This window comes from Oryza sativa, chromosome 3, assembly GCF_034140825.1.
Source record: "Oryza sativa Japonica Group chromosome 3, ASM3414082v1".
Lineage (NCBI taxonomy): Eukaryota > Viridiplantae > Streptophyta > Magnoliopsida > Poales > Poaceae > Oryza > Oryza sativa.
The window spans coordinates 8596549-8615219 of record NC_089037.1 but is presented as its reverse complement, the minus strand read 5'-3'; the positions used below and the strand labels follow the sequence as shown (position 1 = coordinate 8615219).

The 18671-nt window shown below is 41.4% G+C and overlaps 2 protein-coding genes across 3 annotated transcripts; one reads left to right on the top strand and one right to left on the bottom strand.

Moving 5' to 3' along the window:
- Positions 1-1477: 1477 nt before the first annotated feature.
- On the bottom strand, positions 1478-6037 carry LOC4332323 (phosphatidylinositol 4-phosphate 5-kinase 1). Of its 2 annotated transcripts, XR_001544266.3 has the most exons (9): positions 5508-6037; positions 5240-5407; positions 4970-5135; positions 4439-4549; positions 4135-4328; positions 3911-4041; positions 3707-3806; positions 2502-3068; positions 1478-2184 (listed from the first exon to the last, which is right to left on the bottom strand). XR_001544266.3 is itself a non-coding variant. In XM_015773712.3 (8 exons), the coding sequence occupies exons 1-8, from the start codon at positions 5891-5893 to the stop codon at positions 2762-2764; spliced, it is 1563 nt and encodes a 520-aa protein (XP_015629198.1). In that variant the 5' UTR covers positions 5894-6037; the 3' UTR covers positions 2212-2761. The 2 variants fall into 2 exon arrangements, 1 of the variants encoding a protein (XP_015629198.1); XM_015773712.3 differs by lacking the exon at positions 1478-2184 and having other exon boundaries at positions 2212-3068.
- A 2634-nt stretch (positions 6038-8671) lies between these two features.
- On the top strand, positions 8672-18074 carry LOC9269497 (uncharacterized). The gene is made up of 20 exons (XM_015776639.3): positions 8672-9044; positions 9937-10069; positions 10450-10586; positions 10672-10717; positions 11428-11643; positions 11727-12230; positions 12323-12457; positions 12566-12781; positions 12854-12943; positions 13022-13263; positions 13339-13427; positions 14068-14108; positions 14211-14241; positions 14331-14453; positions 14538-14752; positions 14844-14939; positions 15021-15133; positions 16989-17124; positions 17217-17321; positions 17427-18074. Exons 1-20 carry the CDS (start codon positions 8770-8772, stop codon positions 17625-17627), a joined length of 3144 nt encoding a protein of 1047 aa, XP_015632125.1. The 5' UTR covers positions 8672-8769; the 3' UTR covers positions 17628-18074.
- The last annotated feature ends 597 nt before the right edge of the window (positions 18075-18671 follow it).

Below are 18671 nucleotides of genomic sequence, written 5' to 3'. Positions count from 1 at the left end.
TTTTAACCGGGACTAAAAATGATCTTTAGTCCCGGTTTTTATTGCATCCGGGACTATTGTGGAATTTGGTCGACCGACCAAAGATGGTTTCTCCACCAGTGAACCCCTCCAAAAACTTTATGGGGCATTTGCAAATTTGCCACCGGTTTTTTCAATATTGCAAGGATGCCACTCGAATGACAGTTCTAATGGTATTTTTGCAATTTTCTAGTGGCAGTTTTGCAATAACGATTTAAAGTAGTGGTAAATTTGCAATTGCCCCAAACTTTATTTGTAAAACTGTACGGTTGAGTGAGCTATCTCAATCTAACTCAAACTAATTTGACCACGGTTTTGCCAAGCCAATTAGAACAACGTAGCGAGGGTTTTGTCACGACAGATAGACTAGAATGACAGGAGAACAGTGACATGCCCATTGCTTATAGCATGACAGTGTTATCCCGTCATGCCAAGCAGGATGCTGTGAGTAAAAGGTTTAAATTTGAAAATAAGTTTTCGGAGGGCTTTCTATATTTGAGAATTTAAAAATATTCAATAAATTGTAAAAAAAAACACCTATCTAGACACATTAACGTGGTGAAAAGGCTGGATTATCCATTATCTTAAAAAAAACATCAGCATGTTATCTTAAAGGATATTCTTGGACACTAGATAGTTTCTAAGATACTCCTACTTCCTCCGTTTCACAATGTAAGACTTTTTATTCATATAGATGTTAATGAATCTAGGCATATATATATATATTTAGATTCATTAACTTCTAAATAAATATGAGCAATGCTAGAAAGTCTTATAATATGAAACGGATGGAGTATATGATAAAGCAATGAAATTCTGATAGTAGTTTTCTGCACATACTTATCCGTCATCTTCATGTATCCATTGTAGAAAGAGATTTGGTAACTAGTTTATAAAGCTACTCCCTCCGTTTCATAATATCTATATGAATGTGGACAATACTAGAAAGTCTAGATCCATTAATATCTATATGAATATGGGCAATGCTAGAAAGTCTTACATTGTGAAAAGGAGGAATTACGCTCTATGGTTTTGAAGAAAAAAAATATTAACAGCACTTGCCCAAACCGTGAATTGTTTTCAACTCCAGAGTAACAGCAGATGCGCAGTCATAAAGGTTAAAGATAGATTATGCTTTTTTTCTGAGCAAGAGAGATCCAACCTTGATATACGAGTTAAATTCTTTTTGACCATGGCGACAGTCTCATCTCAGAGACTCTCAGAGCCGATCAACACTGGTCCATCAACCGTTAGCCCCACAGAACAAACACTGAGACAGGAAATACCATACAAAGAAACACAGGCGTGAATGCACCAAATATACTCCACATCAACAGGTAATGGCAATTGTAAAAAGAAACAATCACTTAGGCTGTGTTTAGTTCAGCGCAAAGTTTAGATTTTAGTTGAAATTGGAGATGATGTGACTGAAAAGTTGTGTGTGTATAACAGATTAATGTGATGGAAAAGGAGTGAAGTTTGGATCCAAACTTTAGATCTAAACAGAGCCTTAGTATTTACCCAATTAGTACCCATCCTATTTTACAGCCACAATAGAGTCAGATCAGTCATGCATTGCTGCATCTGATGAGTCATGCGTGAAAGCAGCATGCATCACACTTCAGCCCCGTAATTTCTGAATTTCTTCTCACCTGGTCTGCTCCTACCAGTCATGCATGACTCCAGGCCAAAGCAAAGCAAAGCAAAGCATGCAAAAAAAGAGCACAGGATGGAGAAGGAGAAATGGACTAGAGGCCTTGGCATGGGAAACAAAGTAGAGCCGAGAAAAGGCCAGGTAATGCAGAGAGAAGGACAGGAGAGAAAAATGTTTAGACACAAGTCACAGGAGCAGACCAGATCTGTCCCAGCATCTTCCCTGCACCTGCTTTCTCTCCTTTTGATGCCTGTCGCCTCCCTTCCGCTTTATTTCTACCTTCAGTTCACAAGGCCAATGGTGGAGGAGTACTACAACTGTACAAGTGACACATTGACACTGCCTTCTCTCGACTGTGGTCACACCAGGCAGGCACGAGCGAAAGATAAGCTGCAAATGCTTGCAAAGAAGGCAACAATGTCTACAGCAAACAACTTCTTTTCCTTTTCTGAACTATGAACATGACATTACTTGAAAACCCAGCCATACAGCTCTGCCAAGGAAATTGTCATCTGCAAGCAAAAGGTAGGATGCAAATATTATCGAAGGCAAGATGGACATCCTCGTTCTTTTTTAGATTTTGACAGGATGCACCAGTTTGTAAATAGTAATAATTTGTCTGATACACGACAAATATGTACATGTACAAATAGCTGATTTCCATCGGGTCACTCCATTGGAAGATCATGCTATTCAGCACAGCACCCCAAGAAGCAAATAAAAACTTCAGATTCTTGGGGAGATGCCAAAGAAAGAACACAAAAAGGAAATGAAAAAAAGTGGTATGGAAGAACTAACTAGCTTTGCAATCATGGAGTTCGACACTTACGGTTTACAGGTCTTCCAAAAGGCCGAGCTATACATAGTTTTAGCTCCCATCCATCCGATATTAGCATGCGTGTCGGCGGAGCTCGTTGACCCCAATTATTCAGAATACTGTGCGTATGGTAAAACCAACCATCATTTGCGGTTTTCACTGTTTCAGGCATGCTCGGGATTGGCAATACGATCATAGCCTAAACTTCACCAATGGATCTCATGATGTAAGAAGTCAGTGGGATAGTTACCATTGAACCCAATGACTTTTTCTTACTGCTCTTTTATGAACACCCTGCGGATGAAATCCTGAAACCTTCTCGAGTATAGCTTTGGGTCTACAGCAGAAATGTAGTCAGGGTTGACCTGGAAGGACTTGTAGGCATGTTCCAATTTCTTCGTTATATCATAGTCCTGAAGAATGTCGATTATCCCAAAGAAGAGGTAGACATCACATGATCCTCCACTTGGTGGGGTTATGAACAAGTGTCTTTCATTTAGGAGAAAATTATCTAATATTTTTTTTGAGCTGCGCTCTGCCTGGGCAGGCATGTTAATTCCCAACTGGATGAATGGCTTCCTGATATGAGAAGGCAGAGGTTGCATTAGCCCAACGGATAAAAAGTTTCTATATTTGATATTCAGATCATGAGATGCAATAACTAAAGTTCCATATATTATTCACTCTCTTTATATAAACATTTCACTTAAACAAACAAGCAAGGCCCCATGATGCTTCTTCGTTGTTGTCTACGAAGGGAGCAACAAAGTAGGTATCATGATGAGAAAACACAAAATTACCTTAGAAAAATGCAACAGAAAAAAAGTACCTTACACTGGTGGAGATTAGCATTATGTCCCAAACTAAAGTAGGAGCATGAACTACTTGTCAACGACAGATTAAATAACTCCACTTATGCTACAAAATTGTCAAGATGCATACAAACAACTAATGAGCTACAGTCAGAAGTTACCAGAAGAACAGAGTAGCTTTTAATAATTAAAAATATATTGAAAATATATTTGACAATATGTGAAGGATTACTAGAACCTGAAAAGGGCAATAGATGTCACATTGTTCTGTTTAAGGTGATCTACCAAGCTGTAACTGATTTGGATTGATTATTACAGAACAGCTTAAAAGGTATTTCAACTATTCCTGGAATGCACACATTAGACCGCAAACGGTCACAAGAAAAGTAAGAAGTGAGGAGTTACCGAGAGTCTATCAAATCTCTGTCTTTGCAACCTGATTCCACAAAGCAGAGCTCACAAAAACTGCTTCCACCTTCAAATGATTTTCTTTTGCCAGTAGATTCTGATCAGGGATGCAGCTAAGATTAGATCAAAGCTGGTGAATTATCAGCTGGGTTCATAAGCCAGATTTTGTAAACACCAACAGCAACCCGTGCTATAACTTACTTGGGAAAGCTATGTGCTGAGATATGCCTATTTTAGACACTGAGTAATCATTACGAAAGTGAACTCCTAACAATAGGCTATAGTCCATAATGCCCTGTGTCTCCAAGAATGTGCAGTCCATCTGAATTTGCCTATGTGACATGAAGGATCAGACCTACAATTAGTATCTCAATTCAAATGAAATTGCAGACAATATATTTGTGTTAACATAGCAGGAAACTCACTTCATAAGCTCCTCGTACCAAAATCTCTGCAACCGAAATGCATACTGAAGGTCGAGGTCCTTGAGAGTAGTGGTTTCATCAATCTTGCGCTCTGTTTTGTCGATAGTCCGACCATGTGAGGAACCTTTCAGATCAAAACGCCTATGGATCTTATATTCCGAACAGCAAAAATTGCCCATTATAATGAACCGGACCTAGTTGTATACGCTGACATAAGTTTAGGGAGGAAATAATGTACATTCAAACATAACAACAGTTAACAGAGTTAAAATGAGTTATGTATCCACATGTAATTGTCGCTTACCTTGGGGCAGCCAGCTTGCTTAATGCAATGTGTGCCATAAAACCTTGTTAGTAAAGTGGACTTATACTGACGAACATGTTCGTAGTAACTCCGCAACATCCGGATAAGAACCTGTGGACCAATATGTTTACGAGTAAGACAACACTACTCACCATGTGATACTAGTATGTGCCCCTTTACATTATTGACCCATATTTTTTTAGATAATGTATTAACCTGGATTTATAATTTATATTATGGAATAACTCCTTTAGGTGGATAATAAAATATGCAATAATTCTAACCATCTTGGTATAGGAAATAGACATCTGTTGCAAAATGAAATAGAAAAGGATCGTTTAAGCAGTTTGAAATGACCATGATGTGATGCTTCCAGGTACATAACTAGTAGAAAGTTAACTGAAGAATGCAATTAAAACGTGACTAGTCCAGTAAGGAAGCTAAAGGCAAAGCCGGTTAAAAGTCCACGACAATACAAGGTGGAGGATGCCCACAACTGCCTAGTTATCTCAAAGATGAACATGAACTGACCTTCACTTCGGACTTTTTCACGGTTTTAATCATGAACCGATCGTCCTGCGTGATGAAGAAGCAGCTCCCGCTCTTGCCCGGGGACGCCAGCTCCCGGAGCGTGTCGTTGCCGCAGATGGCGAGCATGTACTCCGCAGGGTCCACCCCGAACAGCTTCCTCAGGTGCCTGGCATCACTCAGCAGCAGTATGCCCAACAATCACATCACTCTAGAAGCCAAGAAATCAACGAATTCCTCTCCGAGTTCATGGATTAGGACGCAATGTGGCACCTGAAGACGGCAGGGCAGTAGTCCTTCCACCGGAAATCCACCGAGTGATGCGGCGGCGTGAACTTGGACCCCTCCGGCGGGAACCGTGTCCATACCTTCTCCCGCGGGTCGAAGTCCGACGCGGCGAGCTTCTGGAACGGCAGCGCCGACGACTTCCCCACCGAATAGCTGCAGCTCAGCACGGAGAACAAAACCAAACCAAACATTGGGACAGAGTGTTTGAGGAATTAGGAGGAGGAGCAGAAAGGGATGGAGCAATTGGTATCACCTTATGCCAAGCTGCAGGTTGAGCATGAGGCTGTAGCTCCGGTGCCCCTTGCGGATGGCCTCCCCGGGCCTCCTGGCCTCCTCCCCGTCCCCTCTCTGCGGCCTCGGCGGCGGCGGCGTCATCATCCGGAAGAGCGGGGCCGGCGGCGGCATTGCCTTGGCGCTGCAGCTGCGGCGGAGCGGCGCGGCGACGATGTCGCAGGTGATGTCCCCGGCCTCGCCGTCGCACTCCCAGATGCATATCCGCGGCGCCGTGGATGCCTTGCCGTCCACCGACAGCCGCTTGCGCAGCGGCACGTAGAACGGCTCCTCCCCGCCGCCGCCCACCGCGGCCTCCCCCACGCCGAGCCAGCCGTGGCGGCAGCACTCCCCCTGCTGCGGCGGCATGCGCGTCCGTCTCCTCTCCCAATCACGGCGGCGTGGGTGGTCGATCCGGGGCAGAGTAGTGATTCGCCTTCTATGGTGACGCAGTACTAGTCCTAGGTTTCTCTCATTCTAGGGGAGCGCATCGATGACGAGATGAAGCGAAACGAAACGAGACGAGGAGACGAATGGCTGGCTTTGAGGAGGAGGAGGAGGTGAGACCGTGAGAGTGAGAGACCGAGCAGCAAGCAGGCGGTGGTCTTGCTTTCGCTTTTGGTTGCTTTTGCGCGCGTCGGCTTTGGCACGCGAAGCGATGTCAGGCAGGCAGGCGGCCGCGACCGGGGAAGAAGTAGCAGTAGTAGTACTACTACTAGGCTAGGGTAGTAGCAGTAGCAGCAGCAGTCGCGGACTCGCGGCGGAGCTGGAACTCGTATAAAAAGCGCGGCGGCACGCGGCAGCGGCGTGGGGGTGGGGGGTGGTCGTCGCCTCGCCTGCATGATCGTCTCGGCGGATGGGCCTATTTTGACGGGGTTTTCCGTGTGGATTTCCGCCCCTGCGAATCGTGGGTGGGCCGCGGCGGCGTCGCGAGCCGGGGGATACATGGGCACGTCGAGCCCATCTAACGGGTGCACGTCGCAGCCCGCGGCAGCCCGTACTTCCGTACTCGTCGGAAAACAGCTCATGGGAGATGGCAGGTTGGTAAACCTTGAGAAATCAGAACCTTTGCGATTTGCATGATGGTAGGGTGACAGAAGTGAGCTGTGCAACCTGTGCTGCTGGTACTGAAAGCTGCAACTAAATTGGAGTAATATGGCCGTGTTTAGTTTGCCCCCTATTCCTAACTTTGTATCACATCATATTACATAAAAACTTTTCTACACATATAAAATTTTAACTTTTTTTACAAACTCCTAACTTTCTTTAAACTTATAACTTTTTTCATGAAGTAAACACACCCTATACGTGACGAGCCCCTTGCCTGATGTTAGGTGACAGCGCGAGCTGTGCTGCTGGGTACCGGAAGCTGTAACAAGGTGAGCTGTGTGTACTGTTCAACTTGCAATTACTATATTGGTGAGATTATGTTTATGTTTGCAATGTCATTGTTAACGTTTAGGAAAGAACACCGTGCAGTCTCCTTTTTAGTTCGACCTGGACTCCTGTTCCTGGAGAGCGAGTGGTCATGAACTACCTTTTATTGATGAGAATTCTTCACGTCTTTTGTCAAATTCAAACAACACCCAATCGTCAAGGTGTCCGATGTGAAATCAGTTAAACTGATATATTCTTTTGTTTCAATTTATGGATCACTCAAAAGATTATCTAAAATGCTTGCCAGTTTTACAGTGGAAACTGGTATCCGTGGGTCAAGTGAGTAAAATATTTTGATAGTACAATTGTATAGAGTTGGTTAGAAGGACCAGGGTTTCGGTTCCCCTTACTGTTTGGAGGGAGTTGGCGCACGCCTTCTGCAGTAAGACGGTTACCGCGCTAACCGTTGAAAACCGTGTGATTTTTGCCGGTAAACATTTGAATTAAAAAACGGTGGTTTGGTCACGATTACTGCATGGTTTGATGCGGTAACTGCGATACTTGTGTGGTAACATTAATTGTGTAGCTGAACACAGAACAATGCTTTTTTTTTTGGAAAACTACTTAAATGTATAGATTAGGGATAGTTAGAATAATATATAGGATAACTGCAAACCTAACGTTTAAATGTAAAATATAAAAATTCGGCATGACATTTCCTATATTATGGAGATATTTTTCTCTAACGGGTCTTAACGGACTAGTTGCACAGTGCAACTTAAGTACCAATAGTTTTTGTTATTTCCATTTCCTAATTTATTATTAGTTTTTCCCTCAAATTTGATTTTATATTACTCTTTTTCAAAAATAAAAATTCTTCACCACCTGCCACTAAAAATCAAGAACTACATTCATGTTTTTTTAAAAAAACTTTGAATTTGGTAAAAAAATTCCCCAAACTCTACCGCTAGTAACCATTATCGTACCCCGCGGTTACCGACGGTAAGGGAAACCTGAGAAGGACCCATATCTAACAGACTAACACTAGTTTGAGTTTTTTCTTTTTACAGTTTATCGATAAAAAAGTCTGAAGTCCAGTTTGAAGAATTCATTGTTACGCACGAATTTTATATGATATTCTAAAAAAAATAATATAATCTTCGTGTAAATTCTTCCTTTGATGTGACGCCTTAGCTAGAGCATGTGCTGTAGGTCTAGTTCAAAATCTTCAGCTCGCCTAGATTCTCAGCTAAATTTTGAGAATATGTAGTTATATGATTTAGAAAATGAATTAGAAGAAAGAAGTTTATAAAAAAACTAACGTTTCCTTATTTTTATCAGCTGTTTGTTGCTACATAACCAACCGTACAGGCACCATCGTTTGGCTTTTCCCCTAAAAATAAATTTATAGGTAAAACTTTTATATATGTGTTCTTTGTGACTTAAAAACCAATGCTGAAAAAGAAACTACGTTGAAAATATCTCAAAATCAATCTCAAAATTAAATTTGAAAATTTAAATTTGAGCTTTTTCTTTGGTTGATTAGGCCATCCGATGGGAGCCGTAGTCCAGTAGTAAGAACAATAGAATTAGACTTCGGAGTCTATTTGGATAAAATTGGTCCAAACTAGAGTTCAATTCCAGCCCAGCCCATTCCAATACCTGGTTCAGCCAGATAAAAAAATCGTGTTTTCATCAGGAGAGAAATAAACGAAAAGAGCATATTCCCAGCTAGTAGTATTAAGCCCACTCCCGCCCCCCACGCGCGCCGCCACACCGAAACCCGAGCAAACCACGCCTCCTCTCGAATCAATCGGTAGGGTTTTTGGCCCTCTCGCCTCCACCCCCGCCGCCGGCAACAGGGAGGGATGGCGCAGTCGCTGGAGCTCCTGTTGATCCAGTTCCTGATGCCCGACAACGACGCGCGGCGGCAGGCGGAGGAGCAGATCCGGCGGCTGGCGCGGGACCCGCAGGTGGTGCCGGCGCTCGTCCACCACCTCCGCACCGCCAAGACCCCCAACGTCCGGCAGCTCGCTGCGGTGCTCCTCCGCAAGAAGATCACCTCGCACTGGCCGAAGCTTCCGCCGCACGCCAAGGCCTCCCTCAAGCAAGCCCTCATCGACTCCATCACCATCGACCACAGGTCCTTCTCTAACCACTTTTCCCAACCGCTGCCGCCCGCATCTTCTCCGCTTCCCGGAATTGGGAATTTTTTTTTTAAATCCTGTTGGGTTGGATGAGACTTAAACTGATGTGCAAATGCTGAACAGCTCGTGCCTGTGAAGTATTGGCCAATCCACAGGTTAGCAATTACGATTTAATATGTTAATGCTATCGAAATGTAAGGTGGATGAAGATGACTGTTGTACACATGCCTGTATAAGGAAGTTGGTTGCTCAACCGTTGTTCTTCCTTGGATAGTGTTGTATTGATATGCATCTCCAAGACTGAGCTTTGTTGGAGATACTGATGGTTGGGTTTGTTCATCTGGAAACAACTGAATCATTAGAGGGCATGTCATAAAAGAAGTCAATATAGTGTGATTTCATATGCTCAGTTGGTTGAAATTGTCTATTTGTATCCTACTAAATTGAAAATTATGTTGATAGAAATACCTAGTATGCAGGATTACCTTTTTATGATGGTTCAAGGTTCATTTTCTTATTGTTTCAATCTACAAAAAATGATTTCTGTTATACTGTTACTTTTTAGTTGCTATATGGCGATGTCTTTATCTGTTGAATTCATGACCCAAACTTAAAAATGCTACTGTTGTTATGTGATGACTTTATGAGCATCTATTTCTATTTATCTGTAGTGGTGTTTATTAGAAATTTCAACTGAAATATTAAAGTCATGTAGCACAACCTGAACCAATCAAAGCTTTATGTAACCAAGTAGATAAATTTAAAAGAGCCTCCTTAGCAAGCTAGAATCCCTTCCATTTGGTGCAAATGCTGTTTACTTGTACAATTCAAACTACATCGTATTTTGACATGTACTTCTGTTAGAGACTGAATCTTACTTTTATGCAGCCATCTTGTAAGACGAGCTAGCGCAAATGTTGTGAGTATTATAGCTAAGTACGCTGTCCCTGCAGGAGAATGGCCTGAGTTGTTACCTTTTATTTTCCAATGCAGCCAAAGTCCACAGGAAGATCATAGAGAAGTAAGTCTATCCCGAGTTTCAGTGTTCTTATCAAACTTGTGTTACTTCCGATATTATGTTTAGTTATGCATGCTTATACTACGTAATTGTCTAGGACCATAGAATCAACCTGAGAATTGGCAATTTGAATCATATTGTTGTTAAACATAAGAAGAGCCTTTTGTGCTTTACATTTTCATTGTCTGTTTTTATAAATTTATGAACTTGATTTATGCTATAAGAATATAAAAGTTGTATTTTTTTTTGGTTAGCAACATACTAATAGTACAATATTTGATATTGACAAGTCTGATGATCCGGACCAATTTCCTAGTTCTATAACCTGCAGCATTTTTTGGTGGATAATGTCAATGCTTACTCGCTCACTTTTTTCTTAACAGGTAGCTTTGATACTGTTCAGTTCCCTTACTGAAACTATCGGAACTACTTTTCAATCTCATCTGAATGATTTGCAACCTATTTTACTGAAATGCCTGCAAGACGAGGCTAGCTCTCGTGTCAGAATTGCTGCCCTAAAGTATGCTAAGTTTAATCATGCTATTCTGACCATTCTGGTTTGATATTCTTAGCTGTGAGTAAGAGTTTTGTCTTCTGTGGAACAGGGCTGTTGGATCTTTCATAGAGTATGTTAATGATGGGGGTGATGTTGTAAGTTTTTCTAGTTTCCTGCCACCACAGATATTTCTGTGTTTATGTTTTCTTTCTATGGGAAAAATGTGCTATTGTTCTGCATGAATTTTTAACCTCCTGGTTGTTATGTATTTCCAGTAAAAGCCCTTTTCTTTTGGAAAGTGACACTTCAGGCTTCAGCTCATCTTGGGTTGCTTGTTTTGTTTGCTCATTACTGTAGTGGTTTATCTCTTGAATTTGTTAACTTTGTAAGTTTTTAGAGCAGTTGTTTTCCTTAGCATCATCTTAGTCTGAGATATAATACCCTGCTATCTCTAGACATACCCACATGGGGAATAGATCTACAAAAGCAAATCAAACTTCTACCATACATTCAGCTCAAGGTACAGGGAGGGATTCGTTGAAGATAATCCACCTAATCTCATTTTGATCCTTGTGGTTTCACTGAGCTATTTCTTATTCTCCTGTGTAAAAGAAAATAAAACAATAGCTGTGTGCCCCAGAAAAGAAAATGTAGAACTGGACATGCAGCAAGATGCCAGAGTATAGCTTAGTCATCATGTGCAGCTAACTATTTTCAAGAGTCACTGCCCACTAGGCCACTATCATAAGTGTCAGCTGTTTTCACATTGTGCTCTTTAATCTTGCCTCTAGCCCTTTCCATAAATTTTGATTTTGTGTTTGTTGCAGAGTATACTGTTTAACTAATTAGTACTGGGTAATTGTAGGTAAAAATATTTCGGGATTTTGTTCCTAGTATCTTGAATGTATCAAGGCAGTGCCTTGCTAATGGAGAGGAAGATGTTGCTTCCATCGCTTTTGAAATATTTGATGAACTAATTGAATCCCCTGCCCCACTTCTTGGGGACTCTGTGAGATCAATTGTACAATTTTCGCTTGAAGTTTGCTCAAACCAAGAACTGGAAATAAATATTAGGCAACAGGTTTGATCAGTCAGCCACATCCTTTATACATCCGTCTGATTTTACAAACTGCTAATATTTCAAATGTGCACTCATTTTTTCAGGCTATACAGATAATCTCATGGCTTGTAAAATTTAAAGCATCTTTCTTGAAAAAACATAAGCTGGTAATACCTATTCTACAAGTTATGTGCCCCTTGCTTACAGAAACAGCTGATGAAGATGGAGATTCTGATCTAGCAGCAGATCGTTCTGCTGCAGAAGTCATTGATACAATGGCTATCAATTTACCGAGACATGTTTTCCCACCAGTTCTTGAGTTTGCTTCTGTGAGCTTTCGTCATATTAATCCCAAGTATCGTGAGGCTGCTGTAACATCATTAGGTGTTGTCTCAGAGGGATGTTGTGAGCATTTAAAAGATAAGCTAGAGGACTGTCTCAAAGTTGTTTTAGAAGCTTTAAAGGACCAAGAGCAAATGGTTAGAGGTGCTGCCTCATTTGCACTTGGTCAATTTGCTGAACACTTGCAGCCAGAAATTTTATCTCACTATGAGAGTGTCCTTCCTTGCATCTTAAATGCACTTGAAGACCCATCAGATGAAGTAAAGGTGAAATTGCCAACTTCATGTTAAATCTTGCATATGGATTGAAGTTGACGATATTTTCTGTAATAATGAACTAATGTGATCTGATCTTGCAGGAGAAATCATATTATGCACTGGCAGCATTCTGTGAGGATATGGGTGAAAACATCCTACCATATCTAGATCCCTTGATGTGCAGATTAGTTATGTCTTTGCAGGGTAGTCCACGGAACCTACAAGAGACATGCATGGTTTGTATAGTAATCATTGCTCTAAAATAATCTCTATATGTTGTCAAGTAGGAGATTGACTTGTTCTATGTAATCTTTTATTTGACAAATGACAATGTTTCTCTGCAGTCTGCAATTGGCTCTGTAGCAGCTGCTGCAGAGCAGGCTTTTATGCCATATGCAGAAAAGGTTCTAGAGATGATGAAAGGCTTTATGGTACTCACTAATGATGAAGATTTGTGTGCACGAGCTAGGGCTACTGAGGTTGTTGGGATAGTGGCAATGGCAGTTGGCAGAGCAAGAATGGAAACCATACTGCCTCCTTTTATTGAAGCTGCTATTTCTGTGAGTATTAGTTGCATTACTTCAGGCAATTGACCACCTTAGTGCAAATATTTATGTTCCTTTTATTTGCAGGGTTTTGTATTGGATTATAGCGAGCTTAGAGAATATACTCATGGTTTTTTTAGTAATGTTGCTGAGATTTTGGATGATAGTTTCGCACAGGTAACAAGGGAAGTCTGAAGCTTGTTCAATTCATGAGTGCTGTTTATATTTACGGAAGTGGTTTGTTGTATATTGCAGTATCTTCCTCATGTTGTACCTCTTGCATTTTCCTCGTGCAACTTGGATGATGGTTCTGCTGTGGACATAGATGATGCTGATAGTGTTGACAATGGATTCAGTGGTGTCTCTTCTGATGATGATGTAAATGATGAGCCGAGGGTTCGAAATATCAGTGTAAGGACTGGAGTATTAGATGAGAAAGCTGCTGCAACTCAGGCCATTGGATTTTTTGCGCTCCACACAAAGAGTGCCTATGCTCCGTATCCTTAAAATGGTGCTAATGTAATGTTCTGGTCATAATCATTATCATCCAAAACTTCCTTGACTGGAACTAGGTACTTGGAGGAGTCATTGAAGATCTTAATTAGGCACAGTGGATATTTTCATGAAGATGTCAGGCTCCAGGCAATTATTTCTTTAAAACGTAATTTCTTACCTGGTCCTCTTTAATGTGAAAGTATGCAGCAGATGTTTAATTTCTTTGTTTCTGTAATGCCCGCATTATTAAAGTTCCATTGTCAGGTTTAGTGAATACAAACATACAAATAACTTTATTTCATTGTAAAATTGTAATAGGTAGTTTAACCTTCAACTCCATATAACTATATCAAATGAAGTGTGTTAAAAACATACACCATAAAAACTATCACTCAAAGTGCAAGTTGAAAGGGGGCAGATATATAACATAATTCTCCTTAAAACCATAAATCTCAAGATCCATTCATGAAAGTTTTGATTTTATTTATTTATTTTGTGCCTGTCATAATTTGATATCTCATTGAGGTCTGATGGAAACATGGAATACTATATCATACTGCTACTGCAATCTGTGAGTGCACAATATATAGAAACAAAAATTATACAAAAATGAGTTATGGCAGTGTGGTCTCCAGTATATTTTCACTATGAATCTAGATTGTATAGCCTTAATTAACTTGAATCAGTTGGTTTTCTGAACTTCAAGCTGGTAAAAGCTAGAACTTAGAAGCTTCTTTGATGTTGTTCAATTGAAGAATTGATACTTCGTGGCTATTATTAATTCAAGTGGTTGACTATTATTGCAGATATCCTAACTGCAATAAGAGCAATACCTCCTGCACATGCTGTGAGTACTTGTCTTAAAGAGGCTTGTATTATTCCCTCTCATTATACCGATCATTATGAAACATCAAAACTCTGATGCAAAATATTCTTTTCTACCATGCAGGATGTATTAGAGAAGCAGAAGGATATTCTTGGTAGATGCTAATATAGCATGCTATGTTTTTATTTTAAGTCAATTTTGTCCTGCATATTGAAACAATACTCTATTTCTTTCCATTTGCAGATACAGTAATGAACATTTATATCAAGACCATGAGAGAGGATGATGACAAAGAAGTAGTTGCTCAAGCTTGCACGAGCTTAGCAGACATCGTGAGGGATTGTGGATTTGCCATAATTGAACCTTGTAAGCTGAACTTATTTAAAGTTGGTATCCTGTGAATGTTTAGGGATGTGTGCCTAAAATGTCTCTCTGATGTTGAAATTTCAGATATTACACGACTTGCTGATGCAACACTCATTCTTTTGCGTCAAGAATCTTGTTGCCAGCAAGTAGAGTCGGATGGTGAAGACGACGGTGATATTGATCATGATGAAGTGCTGATGGATGCAGTTTCAGATCTTTTGCCCGCCTTTGCAAAAGTGATGGGATCTTATTTTGATCCTATCTTTACAAAATTGTTTGATTCATTGATGAAATTTGCTGTGAGTAAACTCTACACATACACACAATCTGAAACCTATAGAAGTTTCTGAGTTACTTTAGTTAACAAATTTCTTTCTGGTATGAGTGCAGAAATCTCCTCATCCTCCCCAAGATAAGACTATGGTTGTTGCCACTTTAGCTGAGGTCGCTCAGGGAATGGGAGCTCCAATCTCTGCTTATGTTGATGTATGCTTTTATGTTCTTGAAAATCACTTCCTTTTCCCATTTTTATGTCCACTTAGTGCTTTGTCACATTTGCATTTACAGAAGATAATGCCCTTGGTGTTGAAAGAACTTGCATCATCTGAGGCGACAAACAGGAGAAATGCTGCTTTCTGTGTTGGTGAGATGTGCAAGAATGGGGGTGCTGCAGCACTGAAGTACGTATTCAACCACAAGCTGAAAATGTCTCTTTCTCGTAACAAACTTTTCGAATACTATTTTCAGAAGGAAACATTTTTCCTTCTATAAGGAAGAGTTTAGCATGAAACAAGTTTGAAAGAGGGTCCCTTCTTTGTGCATACCAGAAGTAGTCTTTTAAAAAAATCTGCAAACATCGAAATTTGTTTGCACATGGATCTTTTGCAACTGATGCTTGCAAAGGTTTAATATTTGTGAAAGAATAATTTTGCACCAAATACAATTAGATAGTAGCTTTTGAAGGTAAGGAAAACTAGTCCAAATAAGATCAAGGTATGGGGTTGGGGATTTCATAATTTGGAAGGCAGAGCATAAATATGATCTTTGGAATGGTTTAAAATCTGAAAAGAACAGAGAGGACTTTTCAGAGAGTGAAAAGGCTGAATATAAAATTACTATTTAATAGCAATGAGGGGCAAATTGGGATGGGATGTCTCTCAATTAAATGCTCAGAAGAAACTTCTTTTTTTCTGAGGAGGGGTTTTCAGGAAGCTTTGGATAAGGGATTTTAGAACACTAACTGTGGGTGCAAGGTGCAAGGGATTTTATGTCTTGCTTGAAACTCCTATCTAGTGCCGTTTCTAGGTATACTTGATAGTTCCAAGTAGGGGTGTTCAACAACAGTTTAAGGCGGTTTAGCTGGTTAACCCAGCCCAGCACAAGGTTGTCCGGTTTAGGTGGCTTGGTTTCACGGGTTAAACTGTTTCCCCAATGCGAGAAAAAAGCAGATCGAGATAATCAGGCACATTGGCAAGAAACAGGCATGGCATTCGTTCCTTGTGAGGTCGGCAGCACCAGATTTCATGGCGGAACTGCCCAAGAAGCACGGGGAGGCAGAGCTAAGTTGCATAAATCACGTTGATGACTGAGTCGTCGACCACGCAGTGACGCAGCTGGCCGCAGAGACGTGGCGTGTCGAGCACTAGATGAATTGCCGTTTGCCAGGGTATGTTGCCATGGGCATGGCCATGGCCGACGCGGGGACGCAGCCGCAGCATAGGCCCATCGAAGGGTTGGGGTCATGGCCGCCGTTGGTGTTTGTCAAGTGCATGGGGATGCAGCCGCCAGGGTGCTCGTCGTGGGCGGGCGCACAGTCGCCGGTGACCTCGCCGCATGGGGGGCGATAACTGGTGGGGGACTCATCGCGGCCTCACGGGTAAGGGGCACAGCCGTCCGGGGGCTTGGCCGCCACCTGAGATGGCCCTGCTGGAGAAGGAGGCGACTCATGGGTTGAACGGGGTGGAGTAAACCGAACCAAACCATGTACACAAGCAAAAGTGGGTTGTGTTAGTTTGATTCGGTGGGTTCACGGGTTCGAGCCCAAGATTTTGGCACTTCACAAGTCCAAATGCTGCTTATCCCATTTTGCCCCCATGGTTTATATGCATTTCCTTGTGATGTGTGTAATACTTGATGACACAATCAGATGGAGTTAATTATTACGGTGTATTTATCAGTCCCCTGTCAGTGACTAGGGTACTCTGGATCCATTTTTTCTTTCATAGTCCAACTTGGACAACTGTATTTTCAAAATTCTGCTCGAAAGACCAAGAAATCAAGCTATTGTTTCTTCCAGTGATAATATGCCAAGAGCATTATCCTTAAACTGAACCCACCTCGTCAACTGAATTGCTAATGTATGTGACTAAGAATTCTGAAGCGTACTGAATAGTCTGCTGTCTAGTTGATAATGAATTGGTTTTAACATTGCATTGCTCTTTCTATGGAGCTTAGAGTGACTTCCCATGCTGTAAATTCAGTTCATTGTTTTTGTTAACGTGTACTGTTTGCTGGTTCTTATTCATCTTTGTGCAGATACTACGGGGATATACTCCATGGTCTGCATCGTTTGTTTGCTGATTCTGAACCTGATGACGCAGTTAGAGATAATGCTGCCGGTGCCATTGCTAGGATGATAATGGTGCAGCCTCAGTCAATTCCACTCAACCAGGTTGGCACTCTGCAGTACATAATATTTTGCATAATTTCAGATTTCAAACTTCAGAGTGCTGGTCTAATACGCATTCTGTGCTTGATTCTTAGGTACTTCCGGTGTTTATCAAAGCTTTGCCGCTAAAAGAAGATCATGAAGAATCCATGGTTGTCTATAGCTGTGTCTGTAATTTATTATTATCTTCACATCCTCAGGTGATTCTTGTTTTAACCTACCATTTTTCATTCTTGGCTTTGCTAATCATGTGAGCAAAGCCCATGCTCTTTTCATGGATTAAACATAGCCTTTTACTGTTGCAGATCCTTCCTCTAGTCCCTGATGTGATAAATGCCTTTGCCCAAGTGGTAGTCTCCCCAAATGAGAGTGATGAAGTCAAAACAGTAGTTGCCAAGGCCGTTTCTCATTTGATATCTGTTTATGGTCAGCAAATGCAACCTATATTGAGTGCTCTGCCACCCGCTCATGCTAATGCATTAGCATCATTTGCCAATAGGAGATGATCAGCAGAGGAACATCTATATTCAGTTCTTTGGCCTACTGGGATGCTTTGTCAGTGGTTTTTACTCACTGAAGACCATTTGATTTGCCAGATATTTATAGATCTGCCAAAAACCGGTTTGGACATCTTCATTGGGATATGAAAGTGGATGCAAATGCTGGAAAATGTGCCAGCAGAGTTGTTTGCGTCGTGATTATGCGATATATTTCTGCCTTTTGAGTTATAGTGATCTTTTGTTGGGATGGCTTGTGCGGTGGTTCTGGTTGAAGGAAATGGCCAGCGGTGAGCTTTTGTTGGTCATCATCCTGGTTTCGATTTTGGTTGCTTGTGTTGAGTTTACAATTCTTTGCTCGGGTGTACTACCATTGCTACTATTGTATATAAACATATTTCTCCATAGAGGTGTAATTCTTTTGTTCTGAAAGGGAGATAATTGTGATTTTTGGAACCTGGTTCCTTGTACAGTTGTACTTAGCATCAGTGGTGGAGCCACTTCCTTGTCTAGGGGTGGCTGCCCGGCACGACACCTACGTGTGCCGTCGTTTGTTGCCCAAAATTCCTGGCTGATTGAGAAGCCACTTCGCTGCCTGAGCTCCACGATTACCTTTGCTCCGCCGCTGCTTAGCACGCATAAGCTTAAATAGTGCACACGCGATAAGATTGCCCTGTTTTTTCAGGCTGAAAGGCTGGAGGAATATACTTGCCCTATCATTTGAGAGAATTTGAAGGAGGAAAAAGAAAGGCATCAAAATTTCGAGGGGGATTGCCTGATTGAACTAGCGACGAGAACCGATTCAATCTTTTCGAAGGAATACGATGTTAACACAAAACCAAACGCCCATACCATTATTATGCCCGGGGAAGGATCATAAGCACTAGTGCCCTCTGTAATATCATCGTCATATCATTATTGTGTCGGGGAAGGATGATAGGCTCAAGTGGCCAGTAATATCTGCAAATATGTTTTTTTTCCCACTTACTAGCTTAATGATATCAGCATTTGGTCAATCCGGTTCAGGGAGAACTTCTGTTTCTTCTTGACGAA